Source organism: Artibeus jamaicensis, unplaced genomic scaffold (genome assembly GCF_021234435.1).
Source record: "Artibeus jamaicensis isolate MK-2021 breed Jamaican fruit bat unplaced genomic scaffold, CSHL_Jam_final contig_787, whole genome shotgun sequence".
In the NCBI taxonomy this organism is placed as follows: domain Eukaryota; kingdom Metazoa; phylum Chordata; class Mammalia; order Chiroptera; family Phyllostomidae; genus Artibeus; species Artibeus jamaicensis.
Window position 1 is genome coordinate 2,810,835 of NW_026521972.1, and position 19,830 is coordinate 2,830,664.

General features: G+C 35.2%; 1 protein-coding gene across 1 annotated transcript in view; it reads right to left on the minus strand.

Moving 5' to 3' along the window:
• Window positions 1-19,830, minus strand: part of SEMA3A (semaphorin 3A) — a 198,337-nt gene that overhangs the window by 102,760 nt on the left and 75,747 nt on the right. The window contains exon 4 of the mRNA XM_037129059.2: window positions 16,714-16,833. Coding sequence (XP_036984954.2) covers window positions 16,714-16,833 — 120 coding nt within the window. The remainder of the gene's footprint in view (window positions 1-16,713; window positions 16,834-19,830) is intronic.

Here is a 19,830-nt window from a genome sequence, read left to right on the forward strand (position 1 = left end):
TAATACTGTATTATTATATGATGTCATTTTTCCCAACGGACAAATATGCAGTTTGCATTTTTACACAACAATGTACACTCTGCTAAATTCTAAAGTCTGTATTCTTGTCAACCCACCATCTATTCTCTGAGAGCATTAGTGAATTAATGTTTTACACATGCCAAATGCATGCTCTTCACAAAGAGAAAAAAAAAGCATTTAAAGAGACTCAGGAAAAACGCCGCCTGTCAAGTTGTTCCACCTCTGAAACACCTGATTGTTAACCGGGTTGTGTCATCTCCTGCCAATTAGATCCCGATGGGGAAAGATGAAAGGCAATTCTTTTACCAAAATAAAATTTGCCTTTATCCTCAGAGAGCTTTAATTCGAAACTCTAACAATGGAGCACAGTTTTACTGTAATACTACCTTCAGTTATCATCATTCGAATGTTAGTGTGCACACATTTCTGCCTTCACCTTCCTTCCCTGGTCCCCTTTCCCTCTCATCTTAAAGCTCCCACTTCCCTACAGTGTTGGGAGGAAGGCTGCTATGGAACATTGCTCATTATATTTATTGCTTCCTCTGTATTAGTCTTCAGCAGTGAACTGCGGATTTTGACATACATGTTATGTTATGAGTGAGAGCACCCAAAGGATCTTTTTTTTTTAAAGATTTTTATTTATTTATCTTTAGAGGGGAAGGGAAGGAGAGAGGGAGAGAAACATCAATGTACGGTTGCCCCCCGTGCATCCCCTGCTGGGAACTGGCCTACAGGGAACCTGCCTGCAACCCTGGCATGTGCCCTGACTGGGAATCAAACCGCGATTGTCTGGTTCGCAGGCCCGCGCTCAATCCACTGAGCCACACCAGCCAGGGCCCAAAGGATCTTTAAGTATCACACTTGATCCAGAGTATTAAAATCTACAAAGTATTTCTGACCTATTTTGAATAAAAGACCTCAAATAAAAATTAATAGACACGCTATTTTATTACTGTTATTGTGTAATCAATCCATTGTTAGCCCAACCTGTTTCATCAAAATGGATTTGAAGCCTATTTCTCCTTTAATTCCTTCTCTGCTTTCCTTAGTCCCTTCCCTTCTTTCCCCTTCTTTTCTTCTTTTCTTCCTCCCTTTAACTTCGGTCATGAATATCATCCAACTATTTCTTTCCTTGATACATAAGGGCTCTAACAGCAGAATGACTTTCAATTGCAGATCTATGTAAATGTTATTGTGGAAATTTAACTTAAATCTGTTCTCTGCTAAGGCCATATGCATATGAGGAATAGAACACATTTATCACCAGCAATGACAACAAAGAAGTGCTAAACATTTCAGCATAGTTGTATGTTAATTAGTATGGATTATTCCTGACATGACAGTTGTGATATATGTCAAATGTATAAAATGGCTTGTACTAAATATGAGTACCTATTTACAAACTTTTAAAGAGACTACTTAGTGTTATCACTCTAAGGGTGTACACTGGCTGGGTATTTTAACTGCATGTTCTCATTCTAATTTGCATCTTCTAACTTTTGCACAAGAAAAACAGTAATAATTAACTCTTGAGAGACGAAGAACTGACCCTCAACAGTTCAGAGGTTATGACATGAATCCTACCTGCCAATATGTGCATTAGACAATCTTTTAATCCTTATGATAGGACTTATCACAATATATGTGTATCTATTTACTAAACTAACTCTTCACTCATGTTACTGTGAGAGTATATATAATAGTAGCATTACCAACAATCAGTAGAATTCAGGTAAACTGGCTCTAAGGAAGTGATACTTTACAGATTTATTAGAGCAAATATGTGAAGGAAAAATCTGTCCAAGAAACAGTAACAAGTACAAAGACTTAGGAGAAGAGAGATTCAAAATGAAAAGGAACTGAAAGAAGAAAAGGAACTCCGGAGCGTAAAGAGGGGTTAAGGGGAGAGTGGTCCAAGTAAGGACACAGAGGCAGGAGGGTCCAAGCCTAGAAGGCAGGTTTCCCTAATTGCTAGGATTAAAAGTAGTCAGGGGAAGGTTGAGGTGATAGGCTACCATTTGCTTTCTGAGAAGACAGCTCTGACTTCGATGTGGAAAGCAGACTGAACAGTGTCAGTGGTTGTAGTGAGGATGGTGTGTGGAATGCATGTGAGTTAAGAATATTATTTCATCGAGTGTAACCATATGTCCTGGTGACCTTTATACTTCTGGTTCAGTGTCCAACAAAAGTGTTTATTACATGCAGGTTGGCTCTTAGAGGCAAATATATTTTGTTTGTTTCCTAAATACTTTTTCACTGCCTCTAAGCTCATGGCCTTTTGCCATTTTTTGCTCATTATTCTCTCTATCTGACCTGAGACATGGCTCAATTTCCTAAACGTAAAGTATGTACCTTTTCAAAAGTTTTTTTAAAATTATATTTTAAAATAAATTATGCCCAATTCAAGATTAAGGCTCCTCTGTCAATAATGTTCAAGATTAAGGCTCTAACGTCATTATCCTACCCATGTGTATTCCAGAATACTCTTATATTGCAATGCTGGGCGTGCTCACAAAGGAATGTCACACACGTGCATGTTATTTACCAGTTATAAGGTTTAGAACAGCTGCTGTAATATTCAAAATCCAAGAAGACACTAAGTTACATGATAGCAAAATTTATACTTAACAGGATAATATAATCAATTCTAAAAATCAGCTCTAAAAACAAAACCACCACCATCAACAGCACCACCTTTTGGCATACGAAAACACAAAGATGAAAGTACCCAAACTTATAAAGTACTGATGAAAATGTGTTTCCTATGGATATTTGCAATAGTGCAGTGATGGACAATGCCCAGGCAAATCCCATCTGTATGGAGAACTGATCAATTTCAAAACAATCACTCTGCCCACAATAAAGATTATTTCGTTAAGTGGGAAATACACTACAGTCTATATTTACAAGTATACTCCTGCGTTCAGGCAGTCTAAATTTACTTATTCATGTGTTCTAAGGTGTTGTCATCCACTATGGATATAAACACACTACATATAATATATGTTATATACAGTTTTATATACAAATATAATATATATATATATATATATACATTATATATAAATACTTCCCATAGAAAACATTTGTAGAAAACTACCACAGGAATTTAAAATACTTTAAATATGAATCAAATTGCCTGTATTACCTTTTTTCTAAAGCAGACTTTATCTCTTTGTACCTATTGAGTTCTGTGACTATTAATAACTTGCTTCTGCATTTTATCTTTTTCTTTTCTCATGCTCTGTGTCAACATTCCACTAGAATTCACCCTGTTCATTAAACCTCTTTTTTTCTAACAGATGTTGCCTTTTTTTCTTTTACTCTTTCATGTTATCCAGGAGAGATCAAAGCATCTAGTCATTCTTGTCCATTGTACGCAGAGGTGTGTGGTTGAAATTTTGCATGATTCTTGTGTTCAGGTTGCTTTCCTACTGTTTTCAATTAATTTTCTTTGATAATATTTGATGTGTGTTGATTGCTGCAATAGAAATCATCTTAAATCCAGCTACTTTTATGAGGTAAAATAAAACAATGTAAAGTGTTGAAACCACATTTAAATTGTATCTATTTTGAAGATAGATACAATGGACTCATCACAATAGATAAATATTACTTTAGTGAAGAAAATTATAAAAATTTTCTCTGAAATTAAATGCTATAATTTATAATTAGACCATGAGTGCATGAATAGATATATAAAAGACAATCATCTTTTACAAGTAATTGTTTAATGTTCCTTATTTATTTTATTTTAATTTTGGGTAAAAGAAAATGTAAACACCTTAAATACATGGAAAATTATGGCCTCCATATGCTTTTACACATTTGACAATGAGAGTAAAGGCAATATGGTGTAATGGAAAGGACTGAATTAGCTGTCAAAAGACTGAATTTAAGTCCAGCTTTCCCAATAAGTAGCCATGGAATTTGAGAATATTATTTAACCAATCTGAGTTTAAATTTCCTATATTATAAAAAGAAGACTAGGAATTAGAAGAACCATACAGTAACTATAAGTTATAGTGTTTTTTAAATATACATTTTTGAGTAAGAATTTTATGGAAATTGTGGTCACAGTCTAATTCTGGACATATAATATTTTTAAAAAATGGATATCAGATATTGCTGAGCTTTGTGTTCAGTATAGTATTGTGCTTAAGTAGTTATGCATACATTGATTTTTCCAACTTAATCATTTCATACTCATATGTTCCAAATCAAAACATTTTTTCTTAGCAGCATAGTTGAAAAATGTCCTAAAACATCACCGAACATTTCAGACTAAGTACAAGGTAGAAAAGTGAATAGGATTAAAATTTTTGTCATTCATATGCCAAATGCAACATTTCTTTTTTAAAAATCTTTATTTCACTTGAAGTTGGTATTAATCCAGAGCCTGGAAACTACTGAATGTTTGGAATGTGCTTTATAAATTATGGTACATCAGGTTCACTTCCAATTATTTGGATGTTTGCATCATAAAAAAGGTAATATTATGCTTATCAGTTAGATGACCTGTTCTCATTCCTCTGTCAAATGAGTTATTACACCTTATTCTAGAAAAAAATTGCTTTTTGCATATATTTAGTATACTGTGAAATTTGAGCATGAATTAAAAACAATTCCATACTGCTGTCAGAAAAATTTGTTGTGGTATCAAAGAAGTATCTGGAATTGCTATCTACCATGATGTAATATAAAAAAATAGGCATTTTCTCCCTGCAAATCTTACATTTGCCTCCAAAATTTAGGCCAGCTAAGGGCAAGTAAATAAGGGACACTAGACATTCATCTTTTCCAGGTTAAGTAACTTCAATGTGAGGTAAGACAGCTATTAAATGCCAACAAAATATAAATCAAAAGAAGAAAAGTTTGCCAAGATAAAAGCACTTAGAAGGAGCTTGATCCTTGGCATGTATACAAAACTGCATTAGCAACGTTGGAAAGACCCAGACTTTTACCCTCTGTGTGAAGCTTCGGAATAATTGTAAGTGAGATAACTCGTTGAAATAGAAGCTAGTCTTGTACGTCTTGATCGGTTAGCTATTTTTTAGTAGATTTACACAGTGTGTATTAGGTAAGTATTTCTAAATCACGGGAGAAGTCTTGATGTATAAAAATGTGAAGGAGGCCAGTTTAAAGTCATTTTGGTCACAGCAAAAGTCACACACACCATGAATCAGTGACAGAACTGAGAATTGATTTTAGGTCCCATTAGACTCCCTTTTGCACCAGTCAGCAATTCCTGAGATCGCTTTCGGTGACCAAAGATGCACAATTAAATTAAAATGTCAGACTGGAAAATAAAAGTAAAGTAAATATGGAAAGTAGTCATTCTGTGTGGTTTGATACTTGGCAATTTGAAAAGATATATGTAAATATACAAATCTCAAAGCTGGATTCATGTACTATTATCAAATTTCCTATCACTTACATAGGAATGAATTTAAATTACTGAAGCATAATAGCAAAATATGCAAAGATAGAAATAACTATCAAATGAAAGTTGAATGCCTAAGCCTTTCAATTTTTTAGGCAATAATTGAAGAATGTCCCTTCGCATAAATATATGTTTCTTCACATATATTTTTCTATCTGAAATTTCTAAAGACTCACAAACACAAACTTAACTCTGGATAAAAAAATGAAACTCCTCCTCCCCAATGATGGTAATATTTCAATACCTTTATAAGCAGAGATAGCTTGTAAGGCCCACTTACATTAAGCAAAATGGAATAAAGAATATGCTTATCTTTAGTTATTTGATAATTTTTATGCCATATAAAATTCCTTTCTGTTTAAGAGAATTTAGAATTTTATTGATATAAATATATCAGTACCCAGACTTCTCTGTGCTCTTGAAATATTACATGATCAAAATATTAAGAGAAATGAAAAGGACATGTTTTGATGCTAAACATGTTGAATGAAAGTTGGAAAACTCATTAATTTTATTTTAAATATTTTAAGAACTCTATTTCAAGTATGTCTATATCAGTGGTATAGACTTCAATTTTCCCTCTGGGGTAAAAATGAATTATAATTTTCTTTCTTTGTAGAACATCACCTCTCCTGTGTCTGAGTGAAAAATGAGTAGGTGGGTTTTATCTTTGCTCAACACCTAGACTAAGTATACAGAGGATTAGTGAAAACAGAAAGCATTCTATGGGGTATATTAGCATTTACTTTGCTGACACATGACTCCCTGATTTATAGTATTACCATATCTTTTAAAAGACTCCATGAATTTTCCACCTTATGAAATTTTACCAGGTTAATATGCAATCACAATTGAAGCACAAAAAAACTTAATGTTTCTTTAAAGAAAGTTCCTAATAATGTAATGCAAGTTGTAATTTACTTTACCTGAAATTCAGTGTTTGAGAGGGTTTAGACCTGAGTATTAATGGGCATGTAATACATGTTGTACTATATACCAGGGTTTCTGTCTTTTTTAAGGCTTAATGATATTTCATTGTGTGTATATGCCACATTTTCTTCATCTATTCATCAGTGATGGTCACTTAATTTATTTCTATATCCTAAAATTATGATTCATGCTGCAATGAACTTGAAAGCTATTATGCTAGGTAAAATAAACCAGTCACAGAAGGACAAACGTCCCATGATTTGCACTTATATGGGAATTCTAAGATAATCGACTCGCAGAAGAACAGTAGAATGGTGGTTGCCAGTGGGGAGAAATGGGGAGCAGCTGCATCATGGGTACTCAGTTTCAGCTGGCAACCTGAGTAAGTTCCAGAGATCAGCTGCACAACACTGTGCCCGTGGTTAACAGTATTGAATGATACACTTTAAAAAGTTGTAGAGAGAGAAGATCTTGTGTTAAGTATCCTTATGTCAATCAAAAAATTAATAAAAAGCCCACATGGGGCAGCATCATACAAATGAGGTATAACTGTCATGACATTGACATTTATGTCAAAGGGTATGGTTTTATAACAGGTTACTAGTTGTGTGATGATAGAATGATATCACCCTTGTTGAAATGGATGGTTTCCAAAACTGAAAACTGAAGATAACACTTCCAACACAAAGGTGTAAAAACTAAATGCTGTACTATGAATAAGGCCATCAAATATGTAAATGGTAGTCATTAATATTAATAAAAATAATACAAAAACATGGAGAGTAATTAATTAGAGCAGGAGACAAACTGTGCAGAATACGAGATAAATCAAGCATATAATTTTCATTAAAAACTCACAAAACCAGTATAAGCTATTACATAAGAATAATATCACATATACAACATGGCTTAGTAATTTTCCATTTAAAATCACTGTACTGGACAGCAGTAGGCAAAAGTAGGTTTACAGTTTTGAGTACACAAAGCAGAGTTTATTATTGTATTATTTACTAATTATCATACTATTTATTTGCATTGTAACCTACTTTTGTCCACCACAGTATATCTTGTTTCTTTCTGATTAGTTACTTGTTGTTTGTTATTTAAACACAATGCCTTTAAACTGCTTTTGCACATGTGGTACACAAAAATAGCATTATCTGGATTTACAAGCTTGGAGAAGCCACACCTTAATGATATGATATGGGTGAGAAATTCACATAATTTTGCATATGATAGCTTAATGTTTTAGGCACAACATAAATTCAGCTTATTTGCAGACTCATGAAGTGAAAATTGAGTGTGCATGAGCCACAGTGTGCTGAAAAACAGGTTTGCCTAATGATCAAAAAGAATTGGAAAACCATCTTTCCACTGAGGAGCTTTAACAGCGCCATCATCTCAGCTGTATTTGAAATAGCGGCTTAGGGTATTTGGATGTTATTTTGATTTGTTATTTTAGGTTATATGAAAATCTTAGGTTATATCAGCATCTTTCCCCCAGGATCAGTCTAGGCTCACATAATGTCACACTATACAAGTCACCAGAGTCTCAGAACGGATGCACCTACACGCCCATGCATTCCTCCCACATTTACACCAAACACAGGCTTTAAAACCAATTGTGGCAATAACAGTAGTCTCTTCTTACAAACTTGTACAATTCCAAACTAGCATCCCCCAAATCAACTTGATCCTAATTCTCAAGCCTCCTTTTTAAAAATCACTATACTCTATGCACAATGGGATATTTACCATTTTTCTATATCTCTGTCCTTCTATTCACTGTTGTTATTATCTTAATCATCTTCCACATCCACCAATACTTCATCTAGTTTTCAAAGTCCAGCTTAAATGTGAAGGCCTTTGTTTACTTCAACAAACTGTAGAAATGATCTCTGAAAGTATAGTCTTATGTTCACTTCATCAAGTGTTCCTTATTTATACTCATTCCCTTTTTCAAACTAAGCACAATTAAGAAATTTTGAAATATAAAATCAGCTTAAGATGAAATTCCTGACTCGATCCCCTAAATTAAAATTAAGGACTTTACGCTTTATCCCCCACTGCATGCTGCTGGTGTTTCCTTGCAAAGGAATGGGTTCTAGAACCAGACATAAGCCGCCAAATGCCATGCATGTCTTGGGCTCATTACAAAGTACCCACAGAAGCCTTAATTTTTTCATCAGTTATATGGAGATGCTAAGAGTACCTACTTCATAAGATTTTGTGAAGATTAACTGAGGTGATATATTTAAAATAGGCAGATAGTACATATACTAATTATTCAATAACTATTATTTATTGGGAGTATAATTCTTATTATTACTTCACCTATGGTGAAGTTTTATATATATATATATATATACCATTTGAGGCAGACATTTACTTTTTATTTTTCAACATCACGATATTAGGACCCTGCTTTAAAATGTGTTTTCTGTATTTTCACTAGTTGATTTTACCTCTATTGAATCATTCATCTGAACACAAATTGCTACCAGTATCAGTTGGGCATTGACCGTAGCAGCTCAGCAGAACTGTAGCTGTAAATCTGAGGAACCCTATACATAAATGCCTCCATTATATCCTGGTGTTCCCTCACATCTATTTAATAAAACCTCCTTTCTGGAAATCTGGTTTTATTATAGCATCTTTTCTTTTCACTTTAGTGCTATTTTATTATGCCATGCCGATTCTCATCACCGGTCTCCGCTGTTCCTACCTCCCTACTTCCCATCCTGTCCAAAGGCACTCCTGCTGTGATGCTGGTCCAGTGCCACCTTCATGAGGCTGCCACGAACTACTCTGATTGCTGCCTCACTGCACCTCAGGATCTCTCTTTTTGTTCCTTATAATTCTTATTGTATTTAGAGTCGGTGCAGTGAAACACACCTTAGCTGCTTACATAACGATATGCCTTCATGGCTAGCTCTAATTGCATATGTTAGCTTTCACAGTGAGACTGTTCAAGATTTATAAGGATAGGTCCTTCCCACATGAAAAGTGCAAGTGCTTTCATGAGATCTGCATGGATCTGAAGCAGAGATTCCAGAGTCTTATATAAACAAAGCTATGACATCATATTTATCTTCTCAATGTTCCAGAACAATAGTGTGTTCTCTCCTTTTCTCTCAGAAATAAGGACCTTCGTGTGTATTTATATTTCAATGAATGGCAACAGAGAGCATATAATGTTTAAAATTTTACCATAAAATATCTGAAAAGTTATCATAATGTTAAAATTGTTACACAATTATATAATGTTTTATTCTCCTCCACCCTCTTGAAGTTCAATTTGTACAATGTCTAGGAATCCTGAGGCTCTTCTCCAATTAATTCAATGGGTTGATCTCATTAAGTTTTTGTGACAATGTTTTAATGGGTAAATGTAAAACTGTTTAAGTGACATTATAGGCAACACCATTTGATTTCATCTATGAAATAGTAAATATCTTGAACAAATGCCACTATAGATAAGAGGTATCCTGCATTTCATAATTGCCCTGCCTTCTACAACTGAGCGGTCCCACACTGTAGTACTAGCCACATGAAGCTATTGAGTGGGTAAAATTAGCTAGACTTAATTGAGTTGAGCTATAAGTATAGAGCACATTCAAAATTTTCATGGTAGTACAAAAAATAATGTCACTGTTATTACCAAGTTCATATTGATTATAAACTGAAATGATAACATTCTGCATATAATGAGTTGAATATGTTACTGAAATTAGTTTCACTGATTTATTTTTTCTCTTTCTAGTGTGGCAACTAGAGTAACTATAATTATAGCTGTGACTTGAATTATACTTCTGTTAGAACTGTTCTAGAAAACCCTAATGTCGAATTCAAGATGCTAATGTAGGTAGGGTAAGAAGGCCTGTGTGTAACTATTAAAACAGTCTCTTGTATTTATTTGCCTTAAGAAAGCTTCTTGATTCATTTCTACTTCATGTGTTGTATAAACACATCATAAAATATGTTTGTCTCCATTTTTTTAAACCTCATGTTAGCTGGTTTTAGTTTTGGAAGATAGTATTTGATGTGTTCTAAGTGCATGAGACATTCTCAGGTTGGGAAATAGCAGTATTAAAACCACATAGACTATCCATGCGAAGCCTGGAGGAGCTGAGAGTCCTGGGGAGCCCTAGACCAGAGGCCATTATAGTAGGGTAAGGGGAGTGTCCCCAGACGTGGACATAGGGAGCAAGCGACACCACCTGCTTAAAAAGCACCACGGGGTATCTTCTTAGTGTGTTGCCAGAGTTACTTTACTTTGTATATTTTCTAATAGTGCCTACATTTATAGAATTGTAAATCAAACTATGTATACATACTTATTGGTTAAAATTAAGTATGAACAAAGCTGGAAAACATATACAATTAAAGTTAGCAATAGTAATACGATGTGACTGACAACGATGTTGTTGTCTATGCTGAAAAGCAAACATCTTGCAATATTAACATGGTTCTAGTGACTAGAAGCTATAGACTTGAGGGCTGGCAGTCCTAGCTTTCTTTGTGCTCTGGGATGATTTCATTCCCTAACCACATTTTCCTGCATGAACCACAGCAGCATCTTACTTCATTCAGCCCACTGTGACCTTATTTTGGCCTTTACTTGGAAGGACAACAGCATTTGCTTTTGGAGTCAACCATTGTTTCTTTCTCATTAGCTCAAGAAAATTAAAGGAATATTCTTGGCACTCACATGATCATAACCTCAAGCCAAAAAAAAAAAGCATGGAAGTCTTCAGATTTTACATGATTATGAGGTAGTTACCCAAGTAATTTAGAATATACTTACATAAATGTTCAAATTATCATCAAAGTGAACTATCATGGTTTTAAATAAATCTGCAAGGTAACTTGCTGATGCCAATTTGAAGCACATAGCAAGAGGAAGCAAATGTGTTTCAATTTGTGGAAATTCAGTCTAAGTTTATCCTGTTATTTTCTATGCTTCTTGGGTATCAAACTAACACCTTTCTTCTGACCTCTATATCCAAGCTATACTTCTGTCTTAAACTTTGGTTTCAAGGGAAGTAATATAGGCAAGGAGACAAAAATAGAGGAAAGAAAACACAGAACTAGAGTCCAAGTGCACAGAAAGGGTCATAATAGAAGACGGAGAACAAATAAGATGAAAAAGGACCAACAGGTGAGCAGGCAATGGGTTTTTGTGTCTTATAAAAGGTAATGTTGATAAGTTAAAGTTTTCATGGATAGAAATTTCCTCTTAAAAGAGATTATATGGGGGAATGAGTGTTGAGGAATCTAAGACGGCACAATAAGAGAAAGAGTAAGTTTGGGAGGGAAGCTCCAATGACGGGCTAGCTCCAGTAAAAGTAAGATTATTGATCTAGATAATTCATGAGAAATAGAAAATACATTGGCTAATGGCTATATATGATTTAGTCCTTATGTCTATACTGATGTGTTGTGAATAAAGGTGTTATTCAGAAATTGAGTACCATACATAAATTATCTTTAATGAATAATTAATCATAACATCATTGTAACAATATGTCCTTCAGAAAGTTGTTTAATTTTCCTCTGAATTATCTTCCTGGCAATAGGTAAACCAGACCTGCTAAAACATGAAACTAAATATCCTATTAGTTAAGAACTGAATGTGAACATATATATTTTTGTCTCTTATTGTTCTTAGAAATAAAATACTCTGAGGAAAAAAAAAGATTTTTACAATTGAACCAAATAAGTAGTATAGGGTAAAAGGATGTTAATCTTATAACTATGGTGTTTGTGTATCAAATATTCAGGGAAAACAAGTTTATTAAGCACAGTAACTTGTACAGGTCCATCTTCCAACATAATGCAAGTATTAAAAGATAAGAAAAGAAAATCCTAGAAACCATTATGGACTTGCTCTACTCACATTTGACCTAGGTTGGTCATGCAAATGAGGGATACACTGCCTCTGGAAAATAATGAGTAGTCAAAAAGAAATCAAGGAATATTGACAATTCCCATGTAGGTTAGTCTACCAGAAAGTAAATCCTTTCCAATATAGGATCTGAGAAAGATGAAGAGGTGTTATTTACTCAAAACAAAACAAACACCCCATTGCTTTGTCAACATATCTAAATTTTGTAGCTTGAGTATTTCCTCATATAAATGAACTTGTGTCCATTGGGTTAAATAATATAAAATATTGAGAGATAACTCAATTAGAAGATGTTAAATTAAATGCACAAATTAGTCAACAGAACACTAGCTACCACTCAAGCACTAGCACTTAGGCCAAGGGGACCGGTAGTAAAAGCATTTGATTCAAAGTTTTATATAAAAGCAAACTCTTATTCTTGATGGAAGGGAAGAACCTGACAAAACGTTGCATTTTATATGTAGATACATTGGTCGTCATTGTAGAAATGACCTTGCAGATGGCCATTAAGCTTTACTGCATTTCTTAATGTCCTCTTGGTTCTATCATAAATTGAGGTCATGAGATTATGAGAGTATTTATAGAGTTAATATTTTCCAGCTCTCATCCGAGTCCATCTTTCTTTAGATTTCCTGCTCAGTACATATAAGAGGCCCATTTGTACTGAGAATCAGAGAAAACATCCAGAGACTTCTTCGAAAAGTTATATGTGTCCTAAATCCACACATTTGTTTAAAGGAATGTAAGTTTGAAAGGGAAATACTATATATCATAAGCCACTTGGGAATATTTTCTCTCTTAAGGATGACTGACAATTTTCATTTGAGTGGCATGGATGCTAACAGTTTAAACTCAAAACTCACCTGAACTCTAGCTCTGAATCATTCCTTCCATGAACTCTGAATGTATTTTTATGATAAATACATACATATGTATGAAGTATGTGACCTCATGGGCAGTTATCTGCAGTGTCAGGTACTATTGGCAGATACCCAAGAATTGATTGATACACATCTTATGGAACTGGAGTTAATTAATATGTCTACCAATTCCCCGAAGTACTACAGGAAACAGAATATCTGTTTAATGCAGCAATCAATGACATACTGTGTGGTCAGAGGGTATTCACTATACAGCAAGAGTAGGTTTGGAAATAAAGAAATCAGGAGTGGAAGTACTGCTGTTAAAATGCAAGGAAAGCAAACTAAGGTCTGCTTAATTAAAGAATAAACGAGCAGGCTATTTTGCAAACTGCTTATCATTTTTAAAAGGAATCATTAATTTCCTCCAAGAAGATATGAAGTTTTTTAATGACAAAGAAAGTTTTGATTTACTTCAAAAGCAATATTGTTATTTTGGTGATGATTGGCTACCTAGAATAGTAACTCATAAGGCCATTTTTTAACAATGAGTTTCAATAATCCCAGAAAATCAATGTAAGACAAGTTGTCTTAAAGAAAGAACACTGTAAAAAAGAAAAATGAATGTTAAAACTGAATGTCCATGAAAGTCATGACAAAGCAAAATGTCCTTTTTTTGCATAATAAAATTGTTTAAAATACATAAGGGCTGAACAGAGTTTAAAGGAAACTATTTCATTATTTTATGTAGTGTGAGGCAGGTCACAGCAGAATGCACATGTTATTTCTAAACAAGAATCTAGGACAAAAATGTGTCCTGTTCTTACCTGAAAACCATCCTTGCGAATAAGGTACTGAATTCAAACTCCATGAAAGATTATGAACTCTAATCTAAAATCCCTGCCCTTGGTCTGATTGCTATTTTATTTCTTAGTCTTCCAATCCTTCCATTTCCCTTATTCTTTTCCTAATGGTATGAAGCACACATTGTCTCTTTTACCAAACTCCACAAACAGCATAACTGTTTAAGCCCAAGGGTAGTATCCTAAGTACCAGCATACATCAATTTAAAACAGATTCTCTCTTAAGGAAGCTTAAGCATTGAAAATTAAATTGTATGTCATCTAGACAAACTGTCTTGATAATTTCTTTTCCAGGAATTCTGAGATAGACTGTCTAGACTACTCTAAATACCTTCAGTAATTGAATAAGCATCTTCTTGCTGACATCCTAAACAGCGTGTGACAGTACTTCCCAATATATGGTTGCCACACAAATAAAGACCACTGAGCCTCTCAAAGAAGACCTCACTCAAAGGGTCTGAGTTTCAGAATGTTAGAAAAAAACTTGCACCACAATATCCCACATCAAAGAAGATCACATGGGATATTTATACATCTATTTCAATCAAAGAAATGGCCTCCTCTGTTTGCCCGAGTAAATGGCCTGGTTTCAGAACCTGCCCTTTTCTATTTCCCCACCTACCCATAAGTTATCAGTGAGTAATTAATTGACGAGTTGAGAAGGAGCACGTTGTAAACTGTACAAAAGAGCAACTTCAAAAACAAAACAAAATGGACATTTTTGGGAAAAAGAAAAAATATGGCAACAATATATGGTATTTAACTTAAGGTCATCTAAGCTTCAAATTTAAAAATGAAGGCAAATGAGACAAGGTTAGAATCACCTGGCAAGAGTGAGAGCCCCGAGCCATCATTCACTGACTCTGATGAAGTGAAGGTGATGCTTAAGTACTAACATGAAAAAGAGCAACGTCTTTCAGGCCTGAGATGCAGGTTTATATTTCAAAAATGATAACTGACATCTTCAGCACCTACAATGTTTTAGACGATGTTCAACTCTCATAACAACAGCATTAAGTATGGGCTGTTCTCAACTACTTTCTAGATGAGAAACAGAGACACGGAGAAAAAGAGTAGCTTGCTCCATTTCAAGCGTCTAGTATTGACTGCGGCTGGACAAAAGCCTGCAGTTGGAGGCCAGAGGACATGCTTTGAACAATGATGGGATTAGAACTGCTTGAGTTTCTATAGTGAAAATGTCAATGGGTCGGCCCTGCTAGGAGGGTTGGAAGGAAGTAGGAGGTGAATAGTCAACCTCTCACTTAAAATACATGAATACTGAAGATCAAAGAGGATTTGTCTAGTTTTGTTACACATATTGTGAGACAGAGTCTCAGAAAGGTTAAATAACTATTCCAGTGCTCCACAGCTAGTAAGTTGTGGAACAAGATCAAAGTCAGATGTGACAACAAAGCCCATGTCTTTTCCACCAACCTGTGCTAGGAGCTCGGCTCCCCTGATGCCATTGTTCTGACAGCGTTGATGCCTGGGAGATGCATGAGGTGCAATATAATACCAGGGAATTCTCTAGAGTTATCTCCAGAATATAAAACACAATGGAACAATCACCCCAGGTTTGCGTTCTAAGGTGCCTGACCATTGGAAATGTCTGATAAGGAGGCAAAGGGGGAGGGATTTATCTAGAAGGTGCTAAAAAGTTGTCTACAAAGTCCCCAGAGCCATATGTAAGAAATAATTCCTAAAACAGTGTCAGGACATCATTTTGATTCCTAAGTCTTTAGGTTGAGAGAATACATTTGTGTTGATTTAGGACATCTCAAGAAAATGTAGAGTCTGGAGTTTAAGTTATACAGAAGTGGCTAACATGTAAACTATATTTTATCTTTAGGGTTTCAGAAACATTCTGGGAACAAATTCTTCATTTGTTGACTATCCCTGAATTCCAGTTTGGAAGAAAATTCTGTCACAAATGATTTTTCTCACTGCATGCACACTTTTATTCTAAGCATTTTGAGCCAGAAATAAAAGGGCTTATAATTAAAGCCTAGCAGTAAGCCCAGCTCATGAAACTGCTTTTAATATTAGTAGCTTTTTTCTGTAAATACTCCCCTAATTTCAACTTCTACTTACATTTACCTAATTTAAATCTCCTCACTAAAATTTCTGACTAGGACATCTTTTAGGAATCAGATACATTAAGGAAACATTTTTCCCATTTCACTAAAATAGTAGCCAAAACTATAAAAGCATCACTTAGCTGAGCAAGAGCACATATGTAACTAATTTAGATCACACACGAGAGCAGATCACTGTGCCCATGTACGGCATCTTTTTCATCCCTAGGCAGAAGAAAACAACTGGGGTGGCAGACACTTCTGACTGAGGATGGAAATGGAGGGGAAAGCTGGCAATACCCAAATGAAGGAAAAAACACTGTGCGTTCAGCCTGCTGACATCTGCTGCACATGCAAAATGGATTTGACTCTGAAATCCAGGGCAAAAGCAAGGGCTTTCTTTCTTCCTTCCCCCCGTTCCATCGTTATTGTTGAGTGATGGTCTCATTGTCTTTGCATTCACAGATTAAAATTAATAACAGCCTCTGAATTTGAAGTAGGTCTCGCTGAATAGTGAACTACCAGCTGAATGACCTGAACAGATTAGTTGTGAAGCATCTGAATAGGAAAGGGTCATGGGCAAATGCTATTTTTTTTTGAAAGCCAGCTTTACCTCAGGGTGATGTCCAATTTCGATGTAGGTGCAAATTGGATGAAACGCCCCCGTTCCGCAGGCATACAAGTGAGTCTGGTTGTAAGCCTTAAGCACCTTGATGAAATTAGCACATTCTTTCTGTAAGACAAAAGGAAAGCCAGTGGGTTTTAGCACTCAGCATGACTCAGGTATCCTCTAAGGTGCTAAGTATGACTGAACAGATTTTTTGTGTGTCTGTTTTTACAGCATTTTTAGGACTTACTATTCTATTGTTTGTTCATATTAAATGAACTAAAACCACAGAAATTCTTACTCTTTGGGGGGCTAGATAAAATATTTTCTTTCACTAACTCTTTCAATGAAATTATTTGTAATTCATTCAAAGGTAGAATAAAGTTATAGATAACCAATAATCAAAGGTGCCTTTTCAAGAAATGACAACAGCAAATTATTTGGTTAAAATGGTAGATAAATAATACAGTGGTGAAAGTTTGTTCGCAAAGATCAACTTTGAATTTCTCTTTAGAAAGAAAAACAAAAATAAAAGATAATATAAACTTCTCTTCAAATATGAAGCTTAAATATCAGTAGTAACCACGATGCTGACTTCTGAAGTTCAAATTGACCTTGAACTTCAAAAGCGCTGCTTGATAGTGAGCTCTACAGACTCCCAAAAGTTAGAGCTGCCTCCTTCTGAAAACACCACATTACCATCAAAGAAAATGTAGGCATATTTAAGGTGAGATAAAGAAGGTGTTAGAGTTTGGAGTATCTGTAGGCTAAAAGGTGTTTTGTAGATTGGGTATAATTAAAAAAGACTTTTCAGAAGTTCATGGACAACATGAACCCATCCATGGAACACCTGCCCAATGAGCTGTGGCTCCCCCAGGTAACAAACAATTACTGATGAGAAAATTCTAGTCATATCTTATTATTTATACAAGTTCAGACATTCTTGGCATTTTATTTTCTGAACAAGGTATCACAAAATAAAATGGACAGAACTATTTATATTCTTTCTATAGACACACATTTTGCCATGTATAATGCATGCCCACATATTTGGCCCAAACTTTCAATTAAAAAATGTTTATTTAAAAATTTTAATTCAAATCTTTATTTATATTTAGATACTTGTTTTATATTATAAAGGAGTTTTGGCATTCATTTTTGAATGTATTATGGGACAAGAAATTTTATGTAACAGATAGTTACAAAACATAAGAACAGATACAAAGCACAAGCAATTTTATGCACTGGAAACAAATTTACAGTATTTACACAGCATAGAAGACCAAGAACTCTTTGTCATTGTCAATATCACAAGTATTGTCTTCTTCAATATCTACATTACTGGTATATTCTGACGAGTCACTTTCCTCATCTCAGTAAATTTCATTATCCTCAGTTCCATCCACAGCATTGCTGATGCTGTATTTTTTAAACAATTTCACAGCCACTTCCTTCTAGACACTGTTCCACAAGCTTAGGACGCAATCACAAAACTGGACTATGGATGTTTTCCTTTTTTTTTAAAATACATTTTATTGATTATGCCATTACAGTTGTCCCATTTCCCCCCTTCATACCCTGCCACCCTGCACACCCCCTCCCACCCAAATTTCCTCCGCTTTAGTTCATGTTCATGTGTCATAAATTCTTTAGCTTCTACATTTCTCATACTATTCTTGCCCTTCCCCTGTCTATTCTCTCCCCACCATCTATGCTACTTATTCTCTGTACCTCTCCCCCTCCTCCCACTCCCCTGTTGCTAACCCTCCATGTGATCTCCATTTCTGTGGCTTCACTGATGTTTTAGGTGTCTGCTTACTTTGCCCTTTTTTTAGGTGTGGTTGTTAATAACTGTGAGTTGCTGTCCTTTTACTGTTTGTATTTTTTATCTTTTTTTCTTAGATAAGTTCCTTTAATGTTTCATATGATAAGGGCTTCGTGATGATGAACTTCTTAAACTTGACCTTATCTGAGAAGCACTTTATCTGCCCTTCCATTCTAAATGAAAGCTTTGCTGGATAGAGCAATCTTGGTTGTAGGTCTTTGGTTTTCATGACTTGGAATACTTCTTTCCAGTCCCTTCTTGCCTATAAGGTCTCTTTTGAGAAATCCGCTGACAGTCTGATGGGAACTCCTTTGTAGGTGACTGTCCCCTTATCTCTTGCTGCTTCTAGGATTCTCTCCTTCATATTAATCTTGGCAAATGTAATGATGATGTGCCTTGGTGTGTTCCTTCTTGGGTCCAACTTCTTTGAGACTCTCTGAGCTTCCTGGACTTCCTGGAAGTCTATTTATTTTACCAGTTTGGATGTTTTCTTGATCCTGCCTATAGGTGTTAAATCTTTACCACGCTGTGCACTCTTCCTTCTTTGGGGCCTTAAAGGTCTTGCTTACTGACATATTAAGATATTGCAGTTGGCTGGTGAGCCCAGCAGGTGGACATGCCTGGTGGGCATGAAAACCCATCAAGTTGGGTTTTCAAGTCCACTGCGACTGCTTTTGCACTTTGTGTGACATGGACTTTGAAGTGATCAAAAACAAGCAAAGCTGTTTTTTTTTAAACTAATCCTGTAGGCCTTTGCAACCAGACTTTGTTAAACCAGATTTTCATGCCTTCTTCATTCATCTATTCTTTTTCATGAACATGGACAATAACTCTACTTGGAATCTTTTCTTTTAGAAATGTTTTTTTTTAAAGATAATTATAGGTAGTAGCTTTGTCCCTTCTACACAACAGGCTAAAAGAATGAAATGTGTTTTCTCACGACCACTTGTTTTAACAGCCATGGCCTTTGCTCCTTTGATGCCACAGTTCTGTTGGATGGGACATCAAATGTGAATTGGACCTCATCCATATTGGCCATTGGGACAGCTCAGAGTGGTAAGTCTTTTGAAGACTGGTAACATAAGAATGAAATTCCAAAACTTGATTCTTATAGGCTGCTGGAAGTTGGGGGGCAAGTTTCATTCATGTCCTCATGCTCAATCCCTCTCTCCTCATGAGATTAAAGCACCATTTAGGTGTCCCTGAGAAACCATCGATTTTTTTTTCTTGCGCAATTCTTTTAAGTTCTTTTTGTATCATCTTGGTCAAAACAGAGATCCCAGTTTGACACTGCTCCA